The sequence below is a fragment of the Acinonyx jubatus genome, chromosome C1 (genome assembly GCF_027475565.1).
Source record: "Acinonyx jubatus isolate Ajub_Pintada_27869175 chromosome C1, VMU_Ajub_asm_v1.0, whole genome shotgun sequence".
NCBI classification, from domain to species: domain Eukaryota; kingdom Metazoa; phylum Chordata; class Mammalia; order Carnivora; family Felidae; genus Acinonyx; species Acinonyx jubatus.
In genome coordinates this window covers 101,331,844-101,357,724 of record NC_069381.1, presented here as the reverse complement: position 1 = coordinate 101,357,724, position 25,881 = coordinate 101,331,844, and the positions used below count along the sequence as shown (strand labels likewise).

At 47.8% G+C, this 25,881-nt stretch overlaps 1 protein-coding gene across 22 annotated transcripts in view; it reads right to left on the bottom strand.

Moving 5' to 3' along the window:
* Positions 1-25,881, bottom strand: part of PDE4DIP (phosphodiesterase 4D interacting protein) — a 218,170-nt gene that overhangs the window by 15,980 nt on the left and 176,309 nt on the right. For 13 of the 22 annotated variants that reach the window (XM_027058236.2, XM_027058233.2, XM_027058238.2 and 10 more), the window contains 12 exons: positions 25,310-25,398; positions 19,998-20,230; positions 16,259-16,694; positions 15,240-15,432; positions 13,789-13,905; positions 12,714-13,188; positions 10,334-10,569; positions 9,270-9,321; positions 8,003-8,226; positions 7,205-7,357; positions 5,120-5,305; positions 1,570-1,821 (listed from right to left, as the gene is read on the bottom strand). In XM_027058236.2, the coding sequence (XP_026914037.2) occupies positions 1,570-1,821; positions 5,120-5,305; positions 7,205-7,357; positions 8,003-8,226; positions 9,270-9,321; positions 10,334-10,569; positions 12,714-13,188; positions 13,789-13,905; positions 15,240-15,432; positions 16,259-16,694; positions 19,998-20,230; positions 25,310-25,398 (2,646 nt within the window). Of the gene's footprint in view, positions 1-1,569; positions 1,822-5,119; positions 5,306-7,204; positions 7,358-8,002; positions 8,227-9,269; positions 9,322-10,333; positions 10,570-12,713; positions 13,189-13,788; positions 13,906-15,239; positions 15,433-16,258; positions 16,695-19,997; positions 20,231-23,375; positions 25,024-25,309; positions 25,399-25,881 lie in introns of those variants that run through there. The other 9 variants (XM_027058243.2, XM_027058249.2, XM_027058250.2 and 6 more) reach the window with 4 other exon arrangements.

Below are 25,881 nucleotides of genomic sequence, written 5' to 3'. Positions count from 1 at the left end.
CAGGGGCCTCTCTGCAGGATCCCTGAACAGCCCCATCCTTCCGCCAACTGCATTCTCTCTCGCAGGGGCACTCAGGAGCACAGTGACTTTGCTTAAACAGGAAACCGGCTTTCATACCCAGGACAGTGTGGCCCTAAGCATGCCCCATGGGCCTCCTCCACACGGGGGTAAGTGTGAGGAAGTTTCAAGTGATCAAGTGATCAAGTGATCAGTGTAACTGGTAAGTATAAGGGAGTTCCACATGGTTTAGAAAACCAGCTGAAGGGGCACCTGGGTGGCTCAGTCAGTTTAGCATCTGACTCTTGATATCGGCTCAGGTCGTGATCTCATGGTCGTGAGTTCAAGCCCCACGTTGCAGGGGGGCGGGGCTGTCAGCACAGAGCCTGCTTGGGATTCTGTCTCCCTCAGTCCCTGCCCCTCCCCTGCTTGCTCTCTCTCTCTCAAAATAAATAAATATTTAAAAAAAGAAAATGGAAGCATCAAGAAAAGTGTGGTGACCTCCTGAGTGTGATTTTCTCTCCTGAATGTGATAGGGAGGGCCTCACTCCACCCTGAGACCGTTCCTTTTCCTGATTCTCGACTGAACATTCTTTAACAAGGCATTGAGCCCTTCTTCCAGCCTTAGAGAGAAAGCCTAAGGTAAAAGTACATGGATACAAACTCATCCTGTGTGGTTAATGACCTGAACGTGACAGCACAAGTGTGTCCCTGACTCTCCCAGTCCCTGGCATGGCACAGGGGCTGAAGGGATGTACTTAGAAAGGCCCAACACTGGGGCATCAGGGTGGCTCAGTTGGTTAAGCAACCGACTTGGGCTCAGGTCATGATCCCATGGTTCGTGGGTTCAAGCCCTGCATGGGGCTCTGTGCTGGCAGCTCGGAGCCTGCAGCCTGCCTCAGATTCTGTGTCTTCCTCTCTCTCTGCCCCTCCCCTGCTCACGCTCTCTCTCTCAAAAATGAATGAACATTAAAAAAAGAAAGAAAGAGGGGCACCTGGGTGGCTCAGTCGGTTAAGTGCCCGACTTCAACTCAGGTCATGATCTCGCAGTTTGTGAGTTCAAGCCCTGCATCAGGCTCTGTGCTAACAGCTCAGAGCCTAGAGCCTGCTTCGGATTCTGTGTCTCCCTCTCTCTCTGCCCCTCCCCAGCTTGCACTCTGTCTCTCTCAAAAATAAATACACACACACACAAAAAAAAAAAAAAAAAAAAAAAGAAAGAAAAGAAAGAAAGGTTCAGCACTGAGACCTTTAAAAAAATCCATTCATTCATTCATTCACTTATTTATTTAGAGAATGTGCAGGTGACTGAGGGGCAGAAAGAGAGAATCCCACAAGGTGCAGAGAGAGGAGGAGAGAGAGGAAGAGAGAGAGGGAGAGAGAGTACAGAGCCCAGAGCGGGGCTTGAGCTCACCTAATGTGGGGCTGAGCTGAGAGGGCCCTTTCATTTCCTCCCAACTCTGTGAGCCAGGGACTAGAGGAGAAATAAAAAAATGCCCCTGGCCCAGGTAAGAGAGCGGTAGACTCTAAATGAGAGTTCATTTCATAGGCCGACCTGCTCAGCTTTGTGTTTACCTGTGGGTTTGGAGTTCAGCTGGCACACGGATGAGCCTGAGGACAGGTCGCCTGCCACGCTCCCTTTCTGAGGCCTCATCACATCCCACTGGCTGCCGCTGCCAAGGTAGCCAGGGGACAGGATTCTGCCCAGTTCTGTACTGCCTCTCAGAGGTGAGTGGGGCTGGGCAGGGTTGAGGTAGCAGGAGGAGCTGGCCTCTACATGGTTGCTCGGCAGCACAGCTGGGGAAGCAGGATGGACGGTGCTGATGCCTGGGCAGAAAGAAACACGAGTGAGGAACAGAGTATGGGAAGGGCAGGACCAGCAAGGAAGTGTGGGATTGTTAAGAATGGACACTAAAGGGGACACGTGTGGTGTCAGAGATCCCAGTCTGTTGCAGAATACCAGTCAGATGAAGACCATATTCTAGAGGCTATACCTTCCACCCCATGTATTTGCTGGCTTGAGACACCAAGAGGCAGAGAGGATGGATAAAGTATCCAAAAGTCACCAGTGTACACAAAGGAAAAGTCCAGGGGCCCCACTCCTGGCTTCTACTGTAATTCCTCATGACAGAGTCCAGGGAAGTTCCAGCAGAACTCAGTCCCAAAGACAGGGCATATGGCACATTCCTGCTCATGGGTGTGCTCAATGCTAGCTTCCACGGGGGGATGTAGGACCTTCCATTTCATAGGCTGATGCTTTCCTAGATCTTAGGAAATCATGGGCATGCCCCTGCACCTAATCATCTCTGCTTCTATGTAAAAGGAAGCCCAGCCTGTGGGAGAGACAGAGAGAGGTGGGTAGGGCTGTAGTTTTAGGGTATTCATGTCCAGAAGGCTGCTTTCTTTCAGGGTTTATCAGCATGGGCAGCAGAGTAAGAAGGTAGCTCCACCCAAGCAAAGAGGAACCAACCTCTTTCCCTCCAACCAAGCCAAACTCCGCTGAGGGGTTAATGCAACTGGCACTTGTCAATTTTTATCTCCATTTGTAACTGGTTCTCAAATTTGACTACACACTAGAGTCACCTGGGAAATGTAAACAAATATATCCTGAGGCCTAGACCTCCCGGAGATTTTTGCCTTAACCGGTACAGCCTGGGCACTCGATGTTTTAAAATCATCGCAGGTGATTCTAAAGGGCAGCAAATTTTGGGAAGTACTGTCAGGGGTCTCTCCTTCCCCAATTTGCAAAATACCACATGTTCCTGAGGATCACTGGGAGTTAAAGAGGGGGATGAACATATCAGCATCTAAATCTTACTTGGGATTCAGTAAAGATGTGGTTTCCTGCCTCTTTCACCCCCTTTCCGCCCCAGCCCAACACAAGGCAAAAGGGGAAATCAGGGGTTGTTGACAGCTTCTTTTTAACCAAGGTCATGGAAGCTTCCAAGTCTATGAGTACCAGTGATCAGTATTCTCGTGTTTCAGTTTCCTCTGGCCACACAACACAGAGCACATGCCCTAAACCATGCAAAGACACCGGACAGGTTCTAGCACAAGGAGATTTTTGCCCCACAGTGACCTGCGAAGCCGCCATGCACCACTGTCCACATGGAAGCTCGGTTTAAGGCAAACAAGGAACACTGGTAAGTTGTGGTCCATCAGAGAGGACTGTGCGTCAGGACGAAAAAGAAAGGGCTACAGTCTTCCTCACCAAAGCTGGTGGGGAAGCTTCCTCACCAAACTCTGGTAAATGGTTCAGATGAGACATGACTTCAACCTGTAACAGCAGACCCTTTTTCATGCACAGATGTCTCCTATCTTTCCTTTTGGACAAAGACAAACTGACAAATATGGAAAGACAAAGGAAAAGAAAAGTAAGCCTGGGAACACTCTTGCCACTTTGACATGAGACAAGTTTGTTATTCATCAATTGTTGGTTTCAGAACTGCTAAAATAACAAGTTCTAGGTCAGAGACATCAGAACTTTCCATGGATCTCTGAAGAGAAAAAGAAAAGATGGCCACAAGGGGCTTCGAGAATTTAAGTTTAGCTCAGCCACATGCTCTGAGTGGGACAGTAACAAAACCATCCTATGGGGCGCCTGGGTGGCTCAGTTGGTTAAGCTTCTGACTCTTGACTTCAGCTCAGGTCATGATCTCATGGTTTGTGGGTTCGAGCTCTGCGTTGACGGTGCGGAGCCTGCTTGGGATTCTCTCTCTCCTCTCTCTGCCCCCCCTGTCTCTATCAGAACAAATAAATAAACTTCAAAACCATCGTAGGCAGAGAAGTTATACTGGAAATATGGGACTAGGAGCAGAAGACAAGGACTCAAGCCCATCTCAACCACTTACGAGTAACTTTAAACAAGCACCTTGACTTCCCCGAGCTTCACCTAGTTCCCTGCTCTGGTTCTTCCTATCACACAAGTCATGTGGGGCTCAGGTAAGCTCAAGAAAGCCCAGGCGCATGTTGCTGGGTAAGCCTAGAGTGCTACACCTGTGCAAAGCTGTAATAAGCAGGGGGCAACCTTTGAGACTTCACTGGCTGTATAAAGGGAGATGTACGAACCCTCCTAAAAATGATCTTATCTAGTTGGTTCTGGGAATCAAACTGAGACACAGTAGACAGTGAATTCATTGTCAGGGTTGACAAAAGAAATAAGCAAGTGTAAACGACATTTGGGGGTTCAGATATATGTATTCTTGGCTGTGGTCTTAGGTCACTGGACGCTGTGCGTGGTGACCCTTACCATCAATGTCTGGCTCACCTGAGGTGTTTTGTTTGTTTGTTTTTTTACAGGCACATAATGTGGTTTTAAGGAAACTTCAGTGTGATTTCTAGTTTTTTGTAAAAGCATTACTAGAAGGCAAATTCCTCACATGAAGGTTTTTCTTATTTTTTTAAGCTATAAGTGATCGCACACAAAATTTTTTGTGATGTGGCATCCAGCCCATACATGTATCAAAGTCTTTCCAAAAAGATACTATACACAGTCTCTAACTGATAAGATCAATTATCTCTGGGAGTCAGAGAGCAGAATTCACAATCAGATGTCACAGCCTGTGCTTCGGGTTCTGGCCACCCACCTGTCACCTGTCCAGGGGTAGAAATGAACCTTGTGCAATAGGAAGATGGGCTTTGTCACTTCTTCTGAATCCCTCCATTACTACCTTTTTTGCCCTCAACCTGATGGTGTCAGGATCTGAACTTGATTAAAAGCATTTCACAGCAGGAGAATATAATAGGCATGGAAAGGGTCCCCTTGAAAGTGGCCATCTTCTTCATGGCTGCTGTGTCTTGCGTAGGCACGGCACACAAGCTGTCTCTCGTGCCCCGACAATAAACACATCACCAGGCTCCAGCATACTTGGTGGGGCCCCACAGTGTCAGCAGGGCGACAGGACCAGGTCTAGGGCCTGAGGAACCAATGAGACACACGCACCAGAAAGATAACAGTAAACATATCTCCAAAACAAGCAGGCAGAGCCGTCCCTCAGCCATCCGCTGGTGAAGCCCATGCCCTATGCTGTTTTCTAAGACTCCACTCTCGAAGCCAAAGCCATGCAGAGCCACACAGGGCGAGGCTGCAGTTGCCAAGCACACAAATGCAGCAGTAAGTGCTCACTTTCTCCCAACTGTTTCTGCAGCATCTGCAGTTCCTGCTGAGCCTGTGCCAAGGAGACCACAGGTGTCTCACAGCAGCCAAGGAGGGGAGGGCCAGTGGAACTGAAGGGCAGGAAGCTGGGTGGAGCTGAGGGCAGTGGTGCCTGGGGAAGGCTAGCCAGCGAGGGTATGGAGGGAAAATGAAGGCCTAGAAGGTTGGGGAGAAAGGAGACACGTCATTAGAAAGAAAGTGAGAGAAAGGAATGGGTGAAAGATTGAGAAGATGAGACTGTGCCCTGACCAGATGTCTCCTTGGGGGGCGGCTATCATTCAACGTGGTGCAGGCTGGTGAAGGGCGAGCATTGCTACCCAAGAGGCAGGCCTGGCCGATCCACCTTCTCCCCTGCCAGCGGTATCCTGCATACATATCCTATGTCCTCTTAGAAACTACTGGCTACAGAAGGCAAGGTGGTGCCACTGTAGCCCCGGCAGCTACGAGAGCCCATCCCAGCCATCCGAGGCATGGACGGGTCAGCATAGCCAGGCCTCAATGCTCTCGAGCGTCCCTGCCGGCCCTTGCCCCTGTGACAAGACTCTCCCTACACCTCGAACTCTTCTGAAAACATGAGGGCTCACCCCAAGGAGGGCAGGAGCGTGCCCGGACTGTGGGGAATGTGCCTTCCTAATGCATGTAATTCAAGACTCTAGCAGAAACAAACCTCAGAATCTCAAATCAACATGTTCATTCACCAAATGAAAAATAAAGGTCTTGCTGAAGTGACTTAGGCACAATAGCTTGCATGTCTGTCTGCGTGTTCACACCACTTAAGAAAAGTTCTTAATGCATGCAGATTCTTCAGGCCCTGATCTACTAAGTCATAAACTTTGGGAGTCTGGCTTAGAAATTTGCATTTAAAAACATCTTCACAGATGACCATTATACAGCCCAGCTACAGACAGGTCTTTAGGAACCCTGGGATGTTCTGCTGTTTGACTCTGTCTCCTCTTTCCTAAAAACAGTTATATGGCAGGTAGCCCACGAAGTGAGTAGAAACCAACCAAGACTGACCTGTGGAGAATGTCTCCCGTGGAAGATGATTATATTCTAAATCACATCCCTTGCCCCAGGGTGCTGACACACTATCAGGGCGACACTGCAAAGACACCCCCATTGCCAAGTGACAGAGGCCAGGCATCCTTCAGGGAGGCATTCTGATTTTGAAACCCCTGGCCTTCTGTTCTGCTTGACCCCAAAGCATTTACACAGATGTCCATGGTGCTAGGCAGACAGCTTTTCCCCATTGATTTCCTGGGCCAGCTGCTGCCTATTCTGCCTGAGAAACTTGGGAGCCCAGGCTCAGAGTCAGACACATCCCTTTCTTAAGCTTTTGGCTGACTTGTTCTCAGGAGAGATGGGGCAGTAGAAGGAAGCACGGTGCTCTCTGGGGGCACCTTACACAAACCAGCCAGTCATGGCAGGAGGGAGGAGGCGAGGACAAGCTTTGCCCTTCCCGACCATCACTGGTGCGAAGCTGTAAATGAACAGCACACCCCTGGCAAGTAGGCTGGAGCAGGTAAATGAAATGTACCCCTCGAACTGGTTCCAGGATATGCATCATGTACACAGCAAGGGCTAAATCCATGGATGGTCACGTGACGTGAAAAGCCCCTTGGCTGAGGACGCTGAAGCAGCCTGAGCAGCTGTTGAGGCCCACAGTGCGGATAAAATGGGTATTGCTTATAGGCAAGCAATAGCTGTGAATTTCTTTCTGTGCTCTGGCTACTGTAATCCTGGGAGAAACACTTGGCCTCTTTGCTCCCCAGGGCGAAGTGAAGGAAAGAAATGAAAATGTTTAGCTTTAAAATGATTGGCCAACTGCTGGTCAAAATGGGTACACAGGTCAAAGTCTGTTGTAGATTTCTGATTTTTCTAAAATATTTAAGACAAAACTCAGACACAATTAGCGAACTAGGATGGTCCCTTGGTTTCGTCTAGGATTTGATGCATACCAGCCCCTTACAGTGGACACACTGGTCCCTGACAAAGAGTCAAAGAGGCAGCTGAGGGAGAGGAGACAAAGCTCCTGCCATGTTGGCTGTCGCATACCTGGATGGGCCTGGCTGGCCTCCTGGGGGGGGTTCTGGGGAGCTGGCAAGCTGATGGGGTTGCTGCTGGGTTCGGCCTTAACCCCCTGAGGTGCACTGGTTGCTGATGGTTTAGAAGACAGTACAGCAGAATGACTCGAATGGTGGATGGAATCTACAAAACCCATGAATGAAAGAAAATGTTTGGTGGTCCACAAAGAACGGGAATCTGGCCTTATATTTAACCAGGGGTACCAGGGCAGAGCCTTGCTTTCTGGGAAAGCACCAAGCACAAGCCCTGTGCGCAGCGTTCATTTTCCTGCTTGCAGATAGCTGCCTTAGTGAGGCAGGCTGCCTTAGAGGTGAAAGTGGGGCCCAGACCATGAAAATGGCGCCTCCCAAAATACCAGGCAGGCCCGACAGCATCTGTGAACACTGACAGATACTCGGGGGGTACCGTTCAGGAAATGCAGCTAGCAAGATCACTGCAGGAGGGATGAGATATCCCATTTTAAGAGGGAGGTCAGTCAGACAGCCCATGCTCAAGAGACAGTGGGGAAGAAAAGTCTGCCAGGATCCTCTCCCTCTTCCCACAGTGGTTCACCTTGGGTCCACCAGCATGCACATCCAGTGGAGACCCAGTGACAACTCCAGAGTCATGAGCAGAGCAAAGATGCTGAGCCACTGGGGCCTATGCTTGGCGCTTGGTCCCACAGCCATGTTCAGCCCGATACACACCAAGGTGGATTTATAAGGCCTGGTTATGGACGTCTCCTCTCAGACTAGGTAAAAGCGGTACCACTCAGAAAGTGGAGGCTACCTGAGTGACTGGGCGGAGGCTTCTTCTCTTCGTAATGTGTGTACTCGCTGGCTACGTCCATGTCAGAGCAGGCCTCCAGCTCATCAGACAGGAAGGAGGAGCTGCTGGGAGAGCGCTGGGGGTCTGACAAGGCGTGGCTGCTGCAGGGCGTGAGGGACCGGGCATCCAGCTTGGCCTGCAGGACTTCAATCACCTTCTCCTTCTCCTGAAGCTCCCTGCTGAGCCTGTGGGGTGAAGCAACAAGAGGTGAAGCCGAGGTCAACGGACCAGCTAGTCCTGATGAAGGCACATGGGAAAGCCACAGAAGTCAAGGGAACCATTCCTGCAAAGAACCATTGAAATAACCCATCTCTGATTAGGAGCAGAGAATAGGTGGGGTGAGGGGGTGGAGGAACAACAGCCACCCACTGCACTGGCCGCGTGATACTCTGGGGACTGGCAGACACTCGGCCACCCCTCTAAGGCACTGCTGCTCCAAATGTGGCCCAAGCAGAGCTGTGGGCTGACACCTGTTGGTTACCAGTCTCCAAGAAGAGAAGCACAGCAACTGGAGGTAAGCATTGCCATTGGCAACCAAGAGCGGTATAAGTGGAATCATCTCGTTGGTTGAGGGTACAGCGCATATGTGTGAAAACAAAAATAAAACACTTTATTTTTCACCACACGTATCTTAAAAAGCACTATGTGGTCTCAAAGCACACTTCTGACACAAAGGGGCCTGAACTAGTGGCTACAATGGATTTTGAGTCCATATTTTACCATACATTTTAAGACTATATGCAGTGACTTGTTGAAAACTGGTTCCTAAGGCACTGTAGCCTCGCAGGGATCTGCAACATCTAGGCCTTTCCCCTATGAATGGATTCTTTGATTCTTTTTTTTTTTTCCCTGAGGAGATTGGACGGTTATCAAGCTAGCTGTCAACTCAACTCGGGGTAAGCCAACTCAGCACTGCACATCTCGTCTTTAAACACACAGGAGGAGAGCCGGGGAGGGGCTTCAGAGTGCTAAGGGCCCCTGAAACCTGGTTAGTTTACTTTTGGGTCAGACCGACTCTGGGTCTGGAGAATAAAGATGCAAATGGAAATCAACAGAATTATATCAAAAGAGAGTAAAGACTTAGGCTAAGCACAACAGTAAGATGTTTCATGAATGAATGAAGTCATTACAACCAGCATTTCCCGCCCCCTGATTTGTGAAGCTGCACTCACCCTGGACCCCCTGGGCCTTGTTCCTGATTCCTTCACCAGATCCTATCTCAAATTACCTGAGAGCCAGCGGTTCGAGTCCAGCTTGATCTTTCTCACTTTTGTGATCTTCTGCAAGCCAAATTCAGAAAGAAATGGTAAGAAATTAAACAGGTCCCACTTCCCCCATTACAGGAGGAGCCTCTGTGGGTACAGAATGGTGACTCCTCTGTGCATGTCCAGGATGCTTAGGAGGATTGCTCGGAGAGGCTTCAGATTGTGCCCTCAGAGGGGAGACCTGTAGGCTCTCCTGAGCTCACCAGGCAGGCCTCCCCGACCTGGTATCAGCATCGTGACTTCCTCTGCCCTAAATCAATGCAGAGAAGTTTAAAAGGCACTTGCCCAGCTTCTCTCTGGAACATTCTAACTTCCAAGCCTGCCATAGATGGATTCCCAGATGTATGCTCTGTGTCCCATCATAGCATTCATGTAGAACTCACTCTTGCTCTGAGGAGATGACAGACAGCCCTGTCCCACCTCTGTACCTGCCACCAGCATGTGGATGATTGGCCCCCAAGACTGATCCTGCTATATTCCCTTGGGTGCTCTCAGGAAATTTTTTTGAAGTAAAGGGCTCCAATAATAACCAATATTCCCAGCCTTTGCACTATGACATTTGGTGCCTAGACCATGTCCAAAGGGCAAGGTGCTTTATCTATATTTGAATTATACTCATGTATGATACCATGCAATAAACAAAGAAACAGAGACACTGAAAGGCTAAGCCATTGCCGAAAGCAAGTTAATGGCAGCATCTGGGCCACAGCGTGGGTCTTGCAATTCTCAGGTCAGGCTCTTTTCAGTATGATGAAGTCCTCCGATCTCTTAGCACTGGGTGGACACAGCCTGCTTAGCACTGGGTGGACACAGCCTACTTCCCTAAAGGTCACTTGCCACCAGTGCTCAAGTTTCTGCAGTTGCAATCATGGCCTCTCCAACCCATTGAGATGTGTTCCACCTCAATGCCCCCCCACCAACCAGTTCTGATCCTGTAATGGCCCCAGGAAAGGAAGTGGAAGCAGGACATGGGTTAAAAGGCTGTGGGAGTGACTGAGAGTGTGCCAAAGCCCTGTGGCCAACTTACTGGTGCTGAGTTTGCTGGTAAGCCTCTCTGTCAGCTGGCTTCCTTGGGCAAGTTGCTCCCTGAAGCTCTGCCCCAGGTAGTAGTCAATGTCATTGCTCCTAAGAAGGTCCTCAAAAGATTTTACCGTATCTTTTGCATGCTGGGTGAGAAGATAACAGATACCTCTCCCTTCTCTTATCTTCTGGCGTAGGTAGGATAGTTCTCGGGCCTGATCCTGAATCAGGGAATCATATTTCCTAATGCAGGAGAGAAGAGGAAAAAAAATGAAAAAGAGTGAATATTAAATCCTGGGGCCTCTGTAGAGATTTCTGTGAGAATATCTCTAAGGAGCTCCCACAAGCTGAATTCTGGCACATAAACCAAAGATGGTATTTAAAAAAAATTTTTTTTAATGTTTATTTCATTTTTGAGACAGAGAGAGACACAGCATGAGCAGGAAAGGGGCAGAGAGAGAGGGAGACACAGAATGTGAAGCAGGCTCCAGGCTCTGAGCTGTCAGCACTAGAGCCCGACGCAGGGCTCGAACTCACGAACTGTGAGATCATGACCTGAGCCGAAGTCGGATGCCTAACCGACTGAGCCACCCAGGCGCCCCTCAAAGATGGTATTTAAGAGTAAATCCTGCTCTGACAAATGACGACAACAACTTAGTATGCCATTGTTCTGACACTGTTTTATACATATTAGTCGTATGTCCAAACAGATCCTAAGTTCTAAGGTCAAGACAGTGCCAAAGTTTATACTGCTTCCAGGACTAGTAGTGTGTAGACTCACAGTTGATACTCAATAAACACTAAATAGATACCCAATAAATACTAAAAAATAAATTCAGTGATTAGGATGACTTAGTCCTGAGTCTGGGTGGAATCTTTCATGCCTTCTGTTTCAAAGACCATCTACAGATGGCCATTACACAAGTTCCGGTTCCACACAGTGTCTGGCAACATGCCTTTGCCTCTTCTTTCATTAGCAGGTAGAGGCTATTCTCCACCTCCTTAAATGTGGGCAAGCTCTGTGACCACTATGACCAAGATAGTATAGTGGCAGTGATACGGTGCCAAGCCTAGCTCTTAACTGTCCTGGCAACGACCATTTCCGGTCTGTTGGAAGCCAGCTGCCATGCAGAAGGGCAACTACCCCGAGACCACCATACTATGAGAGGCCACCACCAGGAAGAAAGACCCCAGAAGACAAGAAGCCACATGGAGAAAGAGAGAAGCCAAGGAGCACCTCATCACTAGACGTGTGATTGAAGAAGCCACGCCCAGCCCACTCAGGACTTTCAGATGACTCCAGCCCCAGCCACCATCTGATGGCAACTGCATGAGAGATGCCCCCAGTGAAAACCACCCTGCTGAGCCCAATCCACATAAACTATTGTTTGAGGCCACTAAGCTTTTTAAGTGGTTTGACACTCAGTGCAGATAGCAAGGACAGATACCGAGATGGAAGTTTACCCAGTGTTTTCAACACAAAGTACCAATACCAATAATAGTTCTGGTAAATAGTATTGAGGACTTAGTATGTGTTATGTAATTATAAGTGCTTCTACTAATTCTGTTTTTCAAATGTTTACTCACTTATTTTTGAGAGAGAGAGAGAGAGAGAGAGAGAGAGAGTGTGTGTGTGTGTGTGTGTGTGTGTGTGTGTGTGTGTGTACAAGTGGGGAAGGGGTAGACAGAGGGAGAGACAGAATCTCTCTCAAGCAGGCTCTGAGCCGCCAGTGCAGAGCTCAACATGGAACTTGAACTCACGAACTGTGAAATCATGCCCTGAGCCGAAACCAAGAGTCGGAGGCCCAACTGACTGAGCCACCCAGGCACCCCTGTACTACTTCTTTTAAACCTAACAACCAGGCTTTGAGATAGGTTCTCTTACTATCCTCATTTCATAGGTAAAGAAGTAAGCTCAGACTGTGTGCTGACAGCTCAGAGCCTGGAGCCTGCTTCAGACTCTGTGTCTCCCTGTCTCTCAGCCCCTCCCATGCTTGTGCTCTGTCTCTCTGTCTCTCAATAATAAATAACCACTAAAAAAAAAACTTTTTTTAAGAAAAAAAGAAGTAGCCCCAGAAAGTCCAAGTAAGTGGTATGGCTAGAAAGTGCCAGAGCTAGGATTCGAACCCAGGGAGTCTGACGCTGGTCTTACTACTACACCACATATCCTGTCACTTTACTAACAGGTTCCTGAGATGAAATGCCGGAGAGCTGCTGTCTCCCAGCAGGGCCCACCTGTCCTTCCTTCAGATCTAGGCCTAGCCTGTCAACAGGTGCTCTGCTGATTGCCCCGACTGGTCTCTCTTCCACCCGCCCGGGCTACCCAGCCTCAAACACAAACTTAGCCAGCATCAGTTAACCAAGGGTCCAAAGAGTGCCCTCCTTACCCAGGCCACGAGGCTGACCTCAGCTCCTCGGCCAGCTTCCCTTCCGCTCCAGTTTTCGGGAGCTGGGCCTCTAGCTGGGACACTCTCTGGATCAGACTCTCCAGATCCTTTTTAGCCTGAAGCCCTGGGGGGTAGAAAGCCCCAGTGCCATCGGACAGCCACCCCTCATCCTCGTCAGTGACACTATGAGGGGAGGATCCCTCGAGGGTGCCAACGGCCTTCAGCTTTCGAGGTCTCTCCAGACTAGATGAATAATCGCTTGTCACTGAGAGGGACCGCACCCGGCTCTTGAGGTTCTGAATGATCTTGTTGGCGTTCTGCAGCTGGGTCTTCAGGTCTCTGATGTCCTTATGGAGGACAGAGATGTCTTCTGACTTTCCACACGCCTGGAACTCCTGCTTCCCTCGATGGCTCTCCAAGGGCTTTTTCCCAGGGGGGCTGGCCAGCGGTGAGCCCATCAGGTGCTCCTCGCACTCTGAGAAAAGACAAAGACATCTTCCTGAGAAGAGCTGCACATCCTGCGGTAGCTGCAAACCGCTCTGTGGCTGGGCTAATCATTACTAGAGCAAAAGTTGAAGCAGAACTTTATTCGGCCCTGCACTCTCCTAGCATTCAAACACCGTATTTCTTACCCACCCAATGGCCCTGCAGGTCAGGTCTGGTCACCTTCTGTTGTACTGAGCATTTTTCTTCTCTTCACGATTTCTGTTTGGTGGGTGTGCCTACAGTCAAAGCACTTTTATTGTGGACAATTTTTTAAACTTACGGTTAGCACGTCCCCAACAGCTCATCTTGTCTTTTCATTAAAAAGTAAGCTTTTTCTAATAATCTGTTGGATGGAACTTTTTTTTTCCTTTTAATTAACAGCAGTATGTTGAAAACTAATTATAGAAATTCAGACTCATGCTCAGCCTCATTTGGGGCAAGAGTTCTCTGCCAGACTCTCCTGTCCCTCTCTGGTCCTGTGTCCCCTTCAGTCCTCAACACCACCCCCAACCTCAGCCCATCAGGGGCGGGACAGGCCAACATCTCCCAGATGTGAGTGGACAGGTAAGCCCCGCCCTCATGCTCCTACCAGGACTGGTGCTCTCCTCCCGCTCGGCCTCATTCTCGCTTCGGCCACATGTCTCATAGCCCAGATCCTGGAGGTCCACCTGCACCTGCTTGCTGTCCTGCTTCACCAGGGATTCACCTGCTCGGGAAGAGACAGAGGGTGTTACAGAGGATCTGAATTTCCCACATACACCCTCAACCTCAGTGGCACACGCCCTAGCCCTCAGGGGGTAGGAGGTCAGGGCCAGAGTGGGATGGGTGCTTCTTTGGACTCAAGTGGGAGAAGAGACCACCCACTCCAGGCAGGACTTCCTTCCACGGGGTTGAGCCTATGTCTGCTGCCAATGATTTCACCTACAACAACTGAGGCTTTGTAGGGACCAGACATCTCTAAGTTGGGCATTGTATATTATCATCCTTAGAAGCCCCAGTGAAACTAGCAAGTGCTTTACCCACAGAGGTTCAGTAAATACATGAATGGAGCTGAACTAATATACAGTCCTAAAGCATCTAAATCCTCACTGTTCAGTAAGATTGCTACTAGCCACATGGGACTACTTCATATTAGATTAATTAACATTAAATGAAATTTCCCAAGTTGAATGAGCATGACTCCTAAGCAGATGTGATGTAGATACAGAACATTTGTATCACTGCAGGAAGTTCTATCAGAAAGACTCTAATTTTTTTTAACGTTTATTCATTTTTGAGAGAGAGACAGAGAGTGGATGGGGGAGGGGCAGGGGAAGGGAGACACAGAATCTGAAGCAGGCTCCAGACTCTGAGCTGTCACCACAGAGCCCGATGCAGGGCTTGGACCCACGAATCATGAGGTCGTGACTTGAGCCAAAGCTGGATGTCCAACTGGCTGGGCCACCCAGGCACCCCTGGAAAGCATGGATTCTAGACCAAAGATGATGATGTATTTTTGAAGAATATGATTTGGTGCCAAGAGAAGGAGAGAAACTATCAGTTTATGTTGAGAGAGGTAAGACATTTTGCTGACTATACCAAAAATCAGCAAATCTAGGGGCACCTGGGTGGCTCAGTCAGTTGAGTGTCCCAACTTCAGCTCAGGTCATGATCTCACGGCTCGTGACTTCGAGCCCTACATCGGACTCTCTGCTGTCAGCACAGAGCCCGCTTCAGATTCTCTGTCCCCCTCTCTCTCAGCTCCTCCCCCGCTCATGCACACATACTCTCTCTCTCTCTCTCTCTCAAAAATAAACATAAAAAAATCAGCAAACCTAGATGTTAGCCCATTTCCTCCCTAAATGCTCACTGCAACTTGCTTTGTTCTTTATTCTTCTCTGCCACGTGCAGACTGAAGTTACATGTCTACCTTCCACAGTTCTAGGGCAGGGGTCAGGATGACACTGGTTTCGAGTCTGGGGAAGAAAAGTGAAGTCTGCAGAGCACACAGCTCCTCGGGGAGAAGACAGACGCCTTGGTGACGATGGGCCTAAGACTTACTAAGCATGGCTCGGTATTTCTCCAGCTGATTGGCCTGGGCAAAGACCGTGGCTTCGGAGATCAGCAGCTTCTCCTGGAGATCCTGATAGCGCTGTCTGCATTGTGCCAGCTGGGAGCGCAGGTGCTTGGTGGATCCAGGAAGGCCACATTCTGACTGAGGCCCGGGGTCTCTGGCCTGGGGCTGGTTATCCAGCTGTGAAAAGAGCCAGCACAGGGACCAGGGTGGTCTGAGGTCACGCACTGTGCAGCAACTGCCGCTGCCCCTTCTGAGCCTTGTGGACTCTCTGCTTGGGTCTGTCACAGCGTGCCTCATGCCACTGGCAGTTGCTTGCTTTCCTGACCGAGCTCCCGCAGACCTGGGATAATGTTTCATTCATCTCTGTGTCTACAGTGCATAGCACGTCGCCAGTAGAGTCTACTGGGAGCTCTGCGCGAATGTTCACGCAATGGTTAGAAGGAGAAGGGGTAGAAACCTCTGCTCGTCTCTCCCTGCTCTCAGAATCCTCTACATTCTCCATTTACTGAACCCTCAGCAAAGCCCCTCCCCTTAAGAGGACCCCACTAGCCCCTCCTGAGCCTCAGGAGCAGACACCTGTGATGAGCTGTGACGAAACTGGCAGTGATAAGGGAGAGATGTCATTACACATCACTTGTCTGGGCTGCCTTAACTCCAGGCATCCCTAGACCGCATCCTATGAAATAATCTGTTCCGCGCCTTCCCTCCCCACCGTTCTGAGTACTAAAAGGGCAGAGACCAGCTCCTACTGCCTGCTGCCAATGCCTACTGTGTTATCTGGAAAAGTAAGCACTCCAGAAATACGTATGAGAAATTAATTACTCAAGTAATGTTTATGAGATGATGTTGTAAAAGCCTTTCTAAAGGCTGAATGCGTGAGGAACATTGCTGCTGCTCGTGGTGCAAAGCTGCCCTTCCCTCAGTCCCTCCTGACCCACAGGACGGAAGTGTTGCCTCCAGCCCTTCTCCAAGGGTCTTTCATTCCATCTATTTCCGCACTTACTTGATCGGCAGCCCCTGCAAGGGCAGCCCCAAGGTTGAGGCTCTGGGGCCTGGGGCAGGGCTTCGTGGTCACGTGCTCCTCTTCCTGGCATCGGGACTTCTCAGGAAAACAGCCCGGCTCTGCATTCATCCTGTCGATCTCCTGGGCCAGGCGCACGAGGAGCTCTGGACTAAGTGGACTATCCCTGTCCCTGCTGCTCAGCACCAGCTGCTCTTTGAGGAGGCTGATGATGCTGTGGGCATTCTTCAGTTTTCCCTGGAGCTTTCTGAACTCGGCCTGAAGGCTGCTCTCATTCAGACCCCCCTTGGTTGCCACAGTTCCCCGCGTCACCTCGCCCTTCTCCTTGTCTTCCTCTATCTCCCATCCGTCAGACATTGCTTCTCCTATCTGCTCTTTCAGCTCTGCATTCTCAAGGCAAAGGCTCAGCATGGCATTCCTGCAGAAAGCACACACAGTCAGGGGCTGCTTCTGCTCTCTGCCTCAGGTCCCGACAGCACCCCCCCGTCTCAGTCCAGCAGAGACTCAGAGACATCCCAAAGCGTGAAGCCACCTCAGAGGCCTACAGCTGCTCCCTTATACCGTAGACAAGGGAACCAAGGCTCAGGAAGAGAGCGAGCCTTGCCCACACTACCACCGCTCCTTGGTGGCAACACAATTACTAAAAGCCTTGGGCTTAACACACTCCGTCTTTACCCATGTCGTGGAGCCCTCCTATTCTAATTTTAAGTGGCCTCTGGAATAAACAAGGTTAAGGAAGGAAGGAAGGAAGGAAGGAAGGAAGGAAGGAAGGAAGGAAGGAAGGAAGGAAGGAAGGGAAAGGAAAGGAAAGGAAAGGAAAGGAAAGGAAAGAAAGAAAGAAAGAAAGAAAGAAAGGCCTTGCCAAGGGCAAATTTATTATTAATTATCTATTAATTATCATCAGTTTCCAACCACTGGATGAGAGATGGGGACCTAGGAAAACACGAAATAAATAATATTAGTCAGAACTGCAACCAAATGTACTTCTTTAAAAAAAAATTTTTTTTAAATGTTTATTTATTTTTGAGGGAGAGAAACAGGCAGAGTGTGAGCAGGGGAGGGGAAGAGAGAGAGGGAAACACAGAAACTGAAGCAGGCTTCAGGCTCTGAGCTGTTAGCACAGAGCCCGATGGGGGGCTCGAACCCACGGACCGTGAGATCATGACCTGAGCCAAAGTTGGATACTTTACCGACTGAACCATCCAGGTGCCCCTCAAATGTACTTCTGTAATTATTTGCTTTATGCCTGACTCTTGTGATAGATCATCTTTAGGAGGGTGGGGACTCTTTCTGTCCTGTTCACTCTGTATCCCCAGAGCCTCTACAGTGCCTGCCACAGACAACATTCATATTTATGGAAGAAATAAAACAGATAAACAACTAATTTTCACTAAGACATTCTAGGCCCCATCCTTTCTTCACACTAAACCCTTCAGCAGGGTTGGATGGAAGCAATAAAAAACATGGCTTTAGCAAGGCAATGCATTTAAATAGGCATTTTGCTTAACCTCTTTGAGCCTCAGTTTCCTTTTGCATAAAATAAGGATCACTCATACCTACTGAAGTAATTGGATGCTGAAATGAAATTGCATATATGGTATGGTTAACTCAGGGTCTGAAACAGAGAAGTCATTTAATCCTGCTGTACTAGCTGCAAACCTGAAAAACACTAACATAGAATCCTATGAGGTGCTTGCTAAAAAAAAAAAAAAAACACCCAAAACTTTAGAGCTAAGGCCTATCAATCTACTTTTTCTTTAAGTTCTGCAGGTGATTCTTAAGCACACTAAATTGAGAACCACTGACTAGAAGGGGCAAAGGAAACAAGTAATTCACACCCAGAAGGATTAGCAATTGGATAACCCCCCTCGACTGGGTTTCTTAGAATCCTGAAGTCTTGGAATCAAGAGCAGGGCTTGTCTAGTGAGAATCAAGGAAGAGAATTCTTTAGGATATAGGAATCAGACAGGCTCTCCAGGAGACAGTTTCCTCAATGGAGAAGAAGGGGGATAGGGCTTTTGCCAAAACAGAGGTGTAAGAGGGAGAGAAGGGAATGCATGTATAGTATGGAAAACAATGCTTGATATTATGTTATAGCTTCATGTTTTGGGGGAAAATTCCTTTGTTTTCATGATAGTAACTGATGAAGTCTCAAAAGATGGATAGATCCTAGCTTCTACAGTATCTGTGATTCTTAAGGTTGGGTGAAGAACTAAACCAGAGTTTCAGGTTAGTAACTCCAGGGAAAAAAAGAAAATAATCCATGAAGGTATTGACATGTGGTTTGAGTGTATATTCAGCTGTAGTATCAAAAGAGATGTACTGTTCTTACCCATGAGCTTAACCAAGTTTACATATAAAAAAGGCTAGAGAAAAGTTATGTTTGGGGCAGCTGGCTGGCTCAGTCGGTAGAGGGTGCGTCTCTTGATCTCGAGGTTGTGAGTTCAAGCCCCACATTGGGCAGAGAGCTTACTTTAAAAAAATAAACAGGGGCGCCTGGGTGGCTCAGTCAGTTAAGCGTCCGACTTTGGCTCAGGTCATGATCTCACAGTCCATGAGTTCGAGCCCCGCATCGGGCTCTGTGCTGACAGCTCAGAGCCTGGAGCCTGCTTCGGATTCTGTGTCTCCTCTCTCTCTGCCCCTCCCCTGCTCATGTTCTGTCTCTGTCTCAAAAATAAATTAAAACATTAAATAAATTAAAAAATTAAAAAAAAACAAAAACTGAAAAAAAGTATGCTTTCACTTAAGTAGAAATAAATATCATAATAATTCAGAGTAAAAGAACCAGCATGAAGGATGCTCACAAGAATATTTCCAAAATTGTTTGGCAAAGTATACAACATAGAAGAAAAGGCTCAGATATTAAAAATTGGAAGGCAGGGGTCTAGCCATGGACTATTATGCAACTTTGAGCAAGTTACTAGAACTTTTTAGACAGGAGTTTCCTTGGCTATGAAATAAGGATTAATCTAGATGCCAAGGTCCTCTTCAGCACTAATATCATTTGAGGACTCAGGGACGTTTAAGTGGCACATAATAGGGAAAACAGTAGGGCATGAATTAGATTTACACCGCTGTGTTCTAAACAATAGGACATGAGGATTATGACCCTCAGGGGTGAATGAATGAAAGGATTAGCCGTACATCATTGGCACGATACTGGAGCATCTTTTGAAAAAACACCATTAAAAACAGAGTGGCTCATCTAGCCAGTGAATCAGCTATCTGCCACTTTTGTAAAGCTAACAAAACAGCAGAGATGATTAAAATTGCTATTCCATGATTTAAGGATTTACACTGCTGAGGGAGAGCTGCGTGGGGATGAAGGGGCCCCCTGTATAAACTCTCCTCCACAGACCATTCTGCCTTGCATGTAATAGTGAAGCATCGTGGGTAGCAGGAGATTCCTCATATGATCCAGTCAGTTCCAAAGAGCAATGCCTGTCATACAACTGGGAGGTTTTCACTTGTGACTGTATGGCTAATAATGGGCATTATTATATTGAATTAAGACCACATTTAAATAATTTGAATGGTAATTATTGATAATCACTATTATCCAATATTATTAACTTTTCCATAAAGAATTTGAGCCATTCGTGCATGGAGCTTGCTGTGGGCCCAAAAGCCCTAAGCACAAATGCTTGGCTGCAGCAAGGTGAGCTCCTTGGCTCTGGTGGCCTCTCCACCACAGGCTCTCCTTCTCTGGGGGGTGTCCTACCTGATGTGGGCCACAGAGGAGAATCCTGCTTCCTCAATTTGAGCCTTTAGCTCTTTCAGTTCCCCCTCAGCTCTTCTTTTCTCCTCTAAGTGCTGGTGGATCTCAGCCCTCAGGTGGAGCATTTCCTCCTGAAGACCCCTGTTACCATCCCCTCCTGTCGAGGAAGGAGGGGGAAGACATAGGTTCTGGGTCTCTGCAGCTGCCAGGCTTTTCTCCAAAGCCACCTTGATGAGCTGAAAGAAAAGCATAATTTAAAGAAGTTAGGTCATGAAGGGGGATCCCAAAGGAACATCAGATTGCAAAGGCAGCCTTTGGTGGGAACAAAAAAGACGGCCCTAAAACAAGCTCCCCCTAAGGACTTCCTCAGCCATAAGGGTCCTGGGCACTGGTTTGGGTGGGGAAGACACCAGGAGAGTGGGGAGAATTACTGCCATGGGCAGGAAGAGCAGCATCCAGAGGTAGGTGAGGAAAAGACACAAGCACTTCATAAATAAAAGCAAATGCCAACACATGAGGTGTAAACAGGACTGGAGAGCGTGGATGCTGTGATTGTTCCCTCCCCGTGGGACAGAGCGAGGAGAGTCTTCTCACAAGTCAGGAAGCTTCCCTGACTTCCCAACATTGGAGTCCTCAACTGCAAAGAGCACAGCTTGAGACACCAGCACTCAAAGCCGAAGGCCATGTCTGTACCTAAGACTCTAAAAAGGATGACTAAGACGGAAAGCACTCAGCTACAGGTAAAACAGAAGTTTAATTTCACGAGCAGCAGGAGAACCACGCCCTCCAACGACCGAGAAGTTGGTGAGGCCACCTGCCCAGCAGCCAATGTCATGTGCTATTATCCTGGTGCTGATGCTGCCAGCCAAACTCTCTACAAATCTAAGCTCGTGAGAAGAAAACAAGGTGGAAATAATTTCAGCACACCTTTCTATTTAAAAAAAAATTTTTTTTAATGTTTATTTATGTTTGAGAGGCAGAAAGACAGAGCATGAGCAGGGGAAGGGCAGAGAGAGAGAGAGGGAGACACAGAATCCAAAGCAGGCTCCAGGCTCTGAGCTGTCAGCACAGAGCCCAACGCGGGGCTTGAACCCACGAACCGCGAGATCATGCCCTGAGCCAAAGTCAGACGCTCCACTGATTGAGTCACTCAGGCACCCCAACAACTTTCTGTTTTTTGAGGATCTTTTTGAAGTTACTCTTCAGTGTGTCAACTCAAGCAGGTTATATAGTTTTTCCTCAAAGGAGAATTGTTTTAACTTGAAGGCTTTCTTATTGTTCCTCTCCAGTTTTCCCTAGGTTTTTAAAAGTGTAGAAACCAAAACCCGAGTATGACAACCTACTCAGTGTATGACTATTTTAGTGCAAGGATTTCTTGTACATTTGTCCAATATTAATACATCCCAATGTCATGCTGCTTCATTTTCCTCTCTGTGACTGCACTCTGGGGTTCTACTCAGCTTCAGGTCTATTGTTATCTCCCAGTTTCCCACCTCTCTCCCACAGCTGTTTCCAGGTCATGTTGTTTCCTCTATGTGTGTCAATAGTGTGACTTACACTTGTCACTTGTAAATTCATTCTGGCTATACAGAATCATTTCTCAAGGGCCAAAGTCCTCAAAATATTTGATGTGCATCTCCAGAGATGAAGGAGTAGCCACTTGACCGGGGATGATTTGTGGAGTTAATCATATGCTTTATACCTTCATTCAGGTCACAAATATATTGAACAGAACAGAGCCCAGAGCAGCTTAAGTGGATCAATGATTGAGCTGCTTGGCTTGGCACAGAGCCATTGACTTTGGCTGGTAACCGAACATGGTGAAATCTAGGCTGTGAGTGTGGGGTGGGGCTGATTCACAGCGTGCATGTGCAATGGCGGTGAGCAGCATGGCGGTTGAGGTTGCAAAGGAAAAGAAAGAAGAAACATGCATGGACACAGTTGCTCATTTCCTAGGCATTCCTAGGGTTCTGAGCCTGGCATTTGTCTCTACGGTCTGCTGCTGGGCTTAGTTAGACTGGCCTATCTCTGCGTGTGCCACCAAGCATTTGGGACAAAAATCAGGAAAGGGGGACTGGATAAAAACCACTTTTGAAAATTTAGGATCTCAATCCCTCATTTAAACTATGTGATATTACCTTTCTATATAAACCCTTTCCAACTAACTTCAATAAACACTGCCATCGGCTTTGAATATGGGCACATTTATTCTTTTCTAAAACTTAAGGGTTCCTGCTGCTTGAAAATAACGTCGCCCTGTAATGTCTTCACCTATTTTTAAAGTACCTTTCTGGATGTATGTTATCTTCTACTGACTGAAATATGCCTAGTTTCCTTAAAAAGAAAGTTAAGAACCATGGAATGTCAGTACCAGGAGGGACCTGAAGGCCCACCTGGTCTAATTTCCCCCTTAAAAATGAGAAAATAGAGAGACGATTTGTTCCCAGGCTAATTTGGGTTTTCTTATTTTCACGTTAAAGGGAGCTTACTTTGGATAACTTATCTGTAAAATTGAAATACAAATGCATGAAAAAATGACTCAGAATCTAGCCTTTTCAACAGTTTTTCTTTCCCATCTATGGAAAGTTAATATTTCTATATTTCTCCCAAATAAACCCCCAGGGTTTTCAGTCTGTAGGGTGGTAGTATGGATCCTTTAGGCCTACTGTTAGTTGTATCTAACAGGTTCCTCCTCCACCACCCCGCACCATTTCCTAACTCATCTGTTGTAATGCTTCCATGGTATAAACTTTGTTGTATGCAGGGTTTCCTTTTACCCCAGAGAAGTCTACATGCATGTCTGATCTCTCGTTTGCAATGAGTTGTTTTTTGCCCAATTACATTATGTCTCACCATGTATCAGTTCTCACACAGCATGGAGGGCATTCAAAATAATTGTTCCTCACATTCTTCACACTAAGTCTACTGACTTTTTCCTCCTTCGTCACATTTGAATCTCGATTCTTGATTCGCTTTTTTCTACTGCAAAAGTTAAAATGAAGGAAGGCACTGCTTGATTCATTTCACAGGTGCTTCCCAGGTATTTACAGACTTACATTTGCTTGAGAATGGGATTTTGTGGGAGATACCTGGGGAAAATTACCAATATAGCTAGACCTGAGACTTCCTGGGGCGAGTGAGTCTAACAATAAGAACGAAGCAACTTGCTGTGGCCAAAAGATAGCTCTTGCCTTGGAAGGAACACCAAGTTGGATGTGCTTGTTAGGGGAAGATGTGTATGCCTGAGGTAGGAAGGTAGCCTGGTGTTGAGTAAAGTCTACCTTCCAAGGACACAGCAGGGAGGAACTCAGAGACTAATTATAAGGGATCATTTCCCTGGAAAGCAGCAAACACAGTTTTGAGAATCTTGACACAGAACAGTTATGACAAAAGAAGCTTTATTTGTTTGGTAGCAGGAGAGGCACACCCTCAAAACTCCAGAAAAGTTGAAGTGAATTTACAATGATTTCATACACCAAGGTTCCTCCTACCCCAAACTGGAGACAGATTTTCAAGGACAGATGATGGAAAGAAAATGATGCTTACCCAAGACATTCTTCATCCAGCAGGTATAAAACTTTGTCTATCATGAGTCAAGCCCTAATCTAAATGTCTGCTAACTAATAATTTATTAAGTATTGCTGCCAAGTAATAGGGCAGACGTTGCAAGGGAAATATACATGCTCCAATGTAAAGGTTTATTCCAGGGTTGAACTGACCTCCTCAAATGTGGTCTGGTCATTTGCTGCGTGCTAGGCTATAGGAAGGAAGGTTCAGGAAGAACAACTCTACAAACCAGTTTGCCCACAGCTGAGAATGAGAGCAACGGGCTTGTGCTACCACACATAGGTTAGACCGTGTTAGTCAGAATCTGGCTTTCTTCACATCTGTGTCTCTTGTTCACTTATTCTGGAATTAATCGGGTCCACAGCAGCAATAACCACCAGTGACCGGCAGACATCCCAATCGAACTGTCTTAGAGTGGACATCTGCTTATCTTGCAGATCCCCCTTTTCTCCCCAAAGCTCCTCAGGGACATCAGGGCATGGGAAGCAGAGGAATCTGTCTGGAGGGGCAGTAGTATACATCATTCAGGTCACAAGCATTGGTTAGGGGGACTCAGAAGAAGCTGTTCAAGCAAAAGGAGAAGAGGAACTCATGCAGGATCTCGAGGGAGACGTGAGGGTCAGGTACAGCTCAAGCAACAAAAAGGGGAGCTTGGTGGAAGGTAAAGAAACTGTGTTGAGGATGTGAGGGATCTCAGACAACTACCTACTTGAGGACTACTCATGTCCTCAAGAACCGAAGACTGTGACAAGTTCCGTGAGATGTGAGGAATGCTCGTGTGGGCTCTTTTTCTCATACAGGAGGTATAGAGGCCAACCCAGAAAGCCTCATTTCCCCTGAAGTTTTCCTAATAGCTCCAAGGAAGCCATCACTGGAAAAGCCCAGCTACTTCTGCAGAAGGACAGATACCAATGTTCCACTTTCTCCTCAACAACTCAGAGGCATGGTCCATCTAGGAGACGTGATTGCTAAATGTCACTGGGCAAGGTACAGACACAGAGGAGTGCCAGTGAGTGCCATGGGGTCACTGTTGGTGACTTAATCTCTGAGGTCCAGGACATTCAACTCTTGAGCTTGAGAACATGCTGGTTTACACCTTCACTGATGGTTGGTGGGAACAGTGTTTCGGCCTTGGGTACCAAGTTCTGAGGTTTGATGGGGGCTTGCTCTTGAAGTGTCACCTGCTGGTCACTGGCATGTCACAACCTGCATGGTCTGTTGGTCGCCCAACAGACTTCTCTTTTGCACAACAAGATTTCACCAGGACAGATCCCTACTTTGGAAGCATTCTGATCCTCTCGGAGGTTCTCAGAGAGCACTCTCCTGAAGCAGGTCTTAGGCCTGCACCTCCCCGATCAGCCCTCCGATGACTCCCTGTCTTCTGTGGTGTTTCAGATACAAAAACCCAAGAGGGGAACTGTCCAAGGCCTTGTTGTATGTAAAGATTCTTCTGACGCTAAAGCTATAGATGGTACATGGGAGCAAGGGTGGGAAGGAGGGGGCAGGGAGCGGGAGCAAGAGATAGAAGGAGTAAAAAATAAAAAATAAAAGTAGATTGGAGAGAAAAGTGGAGTGAGGACGGGGGTTGGCAAGGTGGCTGGGAAGCTTGGGGGGGCAGAAGACTGGAAACTGGTTTTTAGTAAAAGATAGCTTCTTACTTTACGTTCGCGGGAGCTGTAGGAGACCACCAGACCCCAAAGGGCTATGAGCCTTCCACCCTGGGAACCCAGAACCTGACTTGGACTTACCTGCTGGTGGCTGTTGTGTGCAGCCTCCTCCTCGATGCTGTCGGTGAACTCGGTACTAGCATCTTCAGTATCGTCCCCTGCAGCTGCACCTGGAAGTGAGTCCAGAAGAAAAAGGTGACTCCTTTCACAGGTGGCTTTCAGAGAGCAGCTACAATTACACTTTTTTTGCACCTGCCTCTGATTTCTTTCTTTCTTTCTCCGTATGCGTGACCCCCTAGCCAGCAGGGCTGAAGGCAGGACCAGTGTGCCAGATGTGTAGAAAAGCCTTTTTTGCTATCACTATTAGTATAGCATTGGACTAACATACAACTTAAGTCTTAAAACCTTCTCTGGCTTTGACTGCACAGACCTGTACCTGAGAAGCTGGCTGTTAGATAGGGTGATCATCCCTCTCACCTATTTCCAGAAAGCCTGAATTATTCTCTGTCCTGCCAGTCTGGCAATGTAATGACTTTCTCTTCTGAGATATGGGCCCAACATGACTAATCTTTTCCCCCACTAATGAGTGCTCAGAGGGTCTGTATTTACTCGGGATTAAGGGCACCCGACTTTTCTCATACTTTCCCATCTCT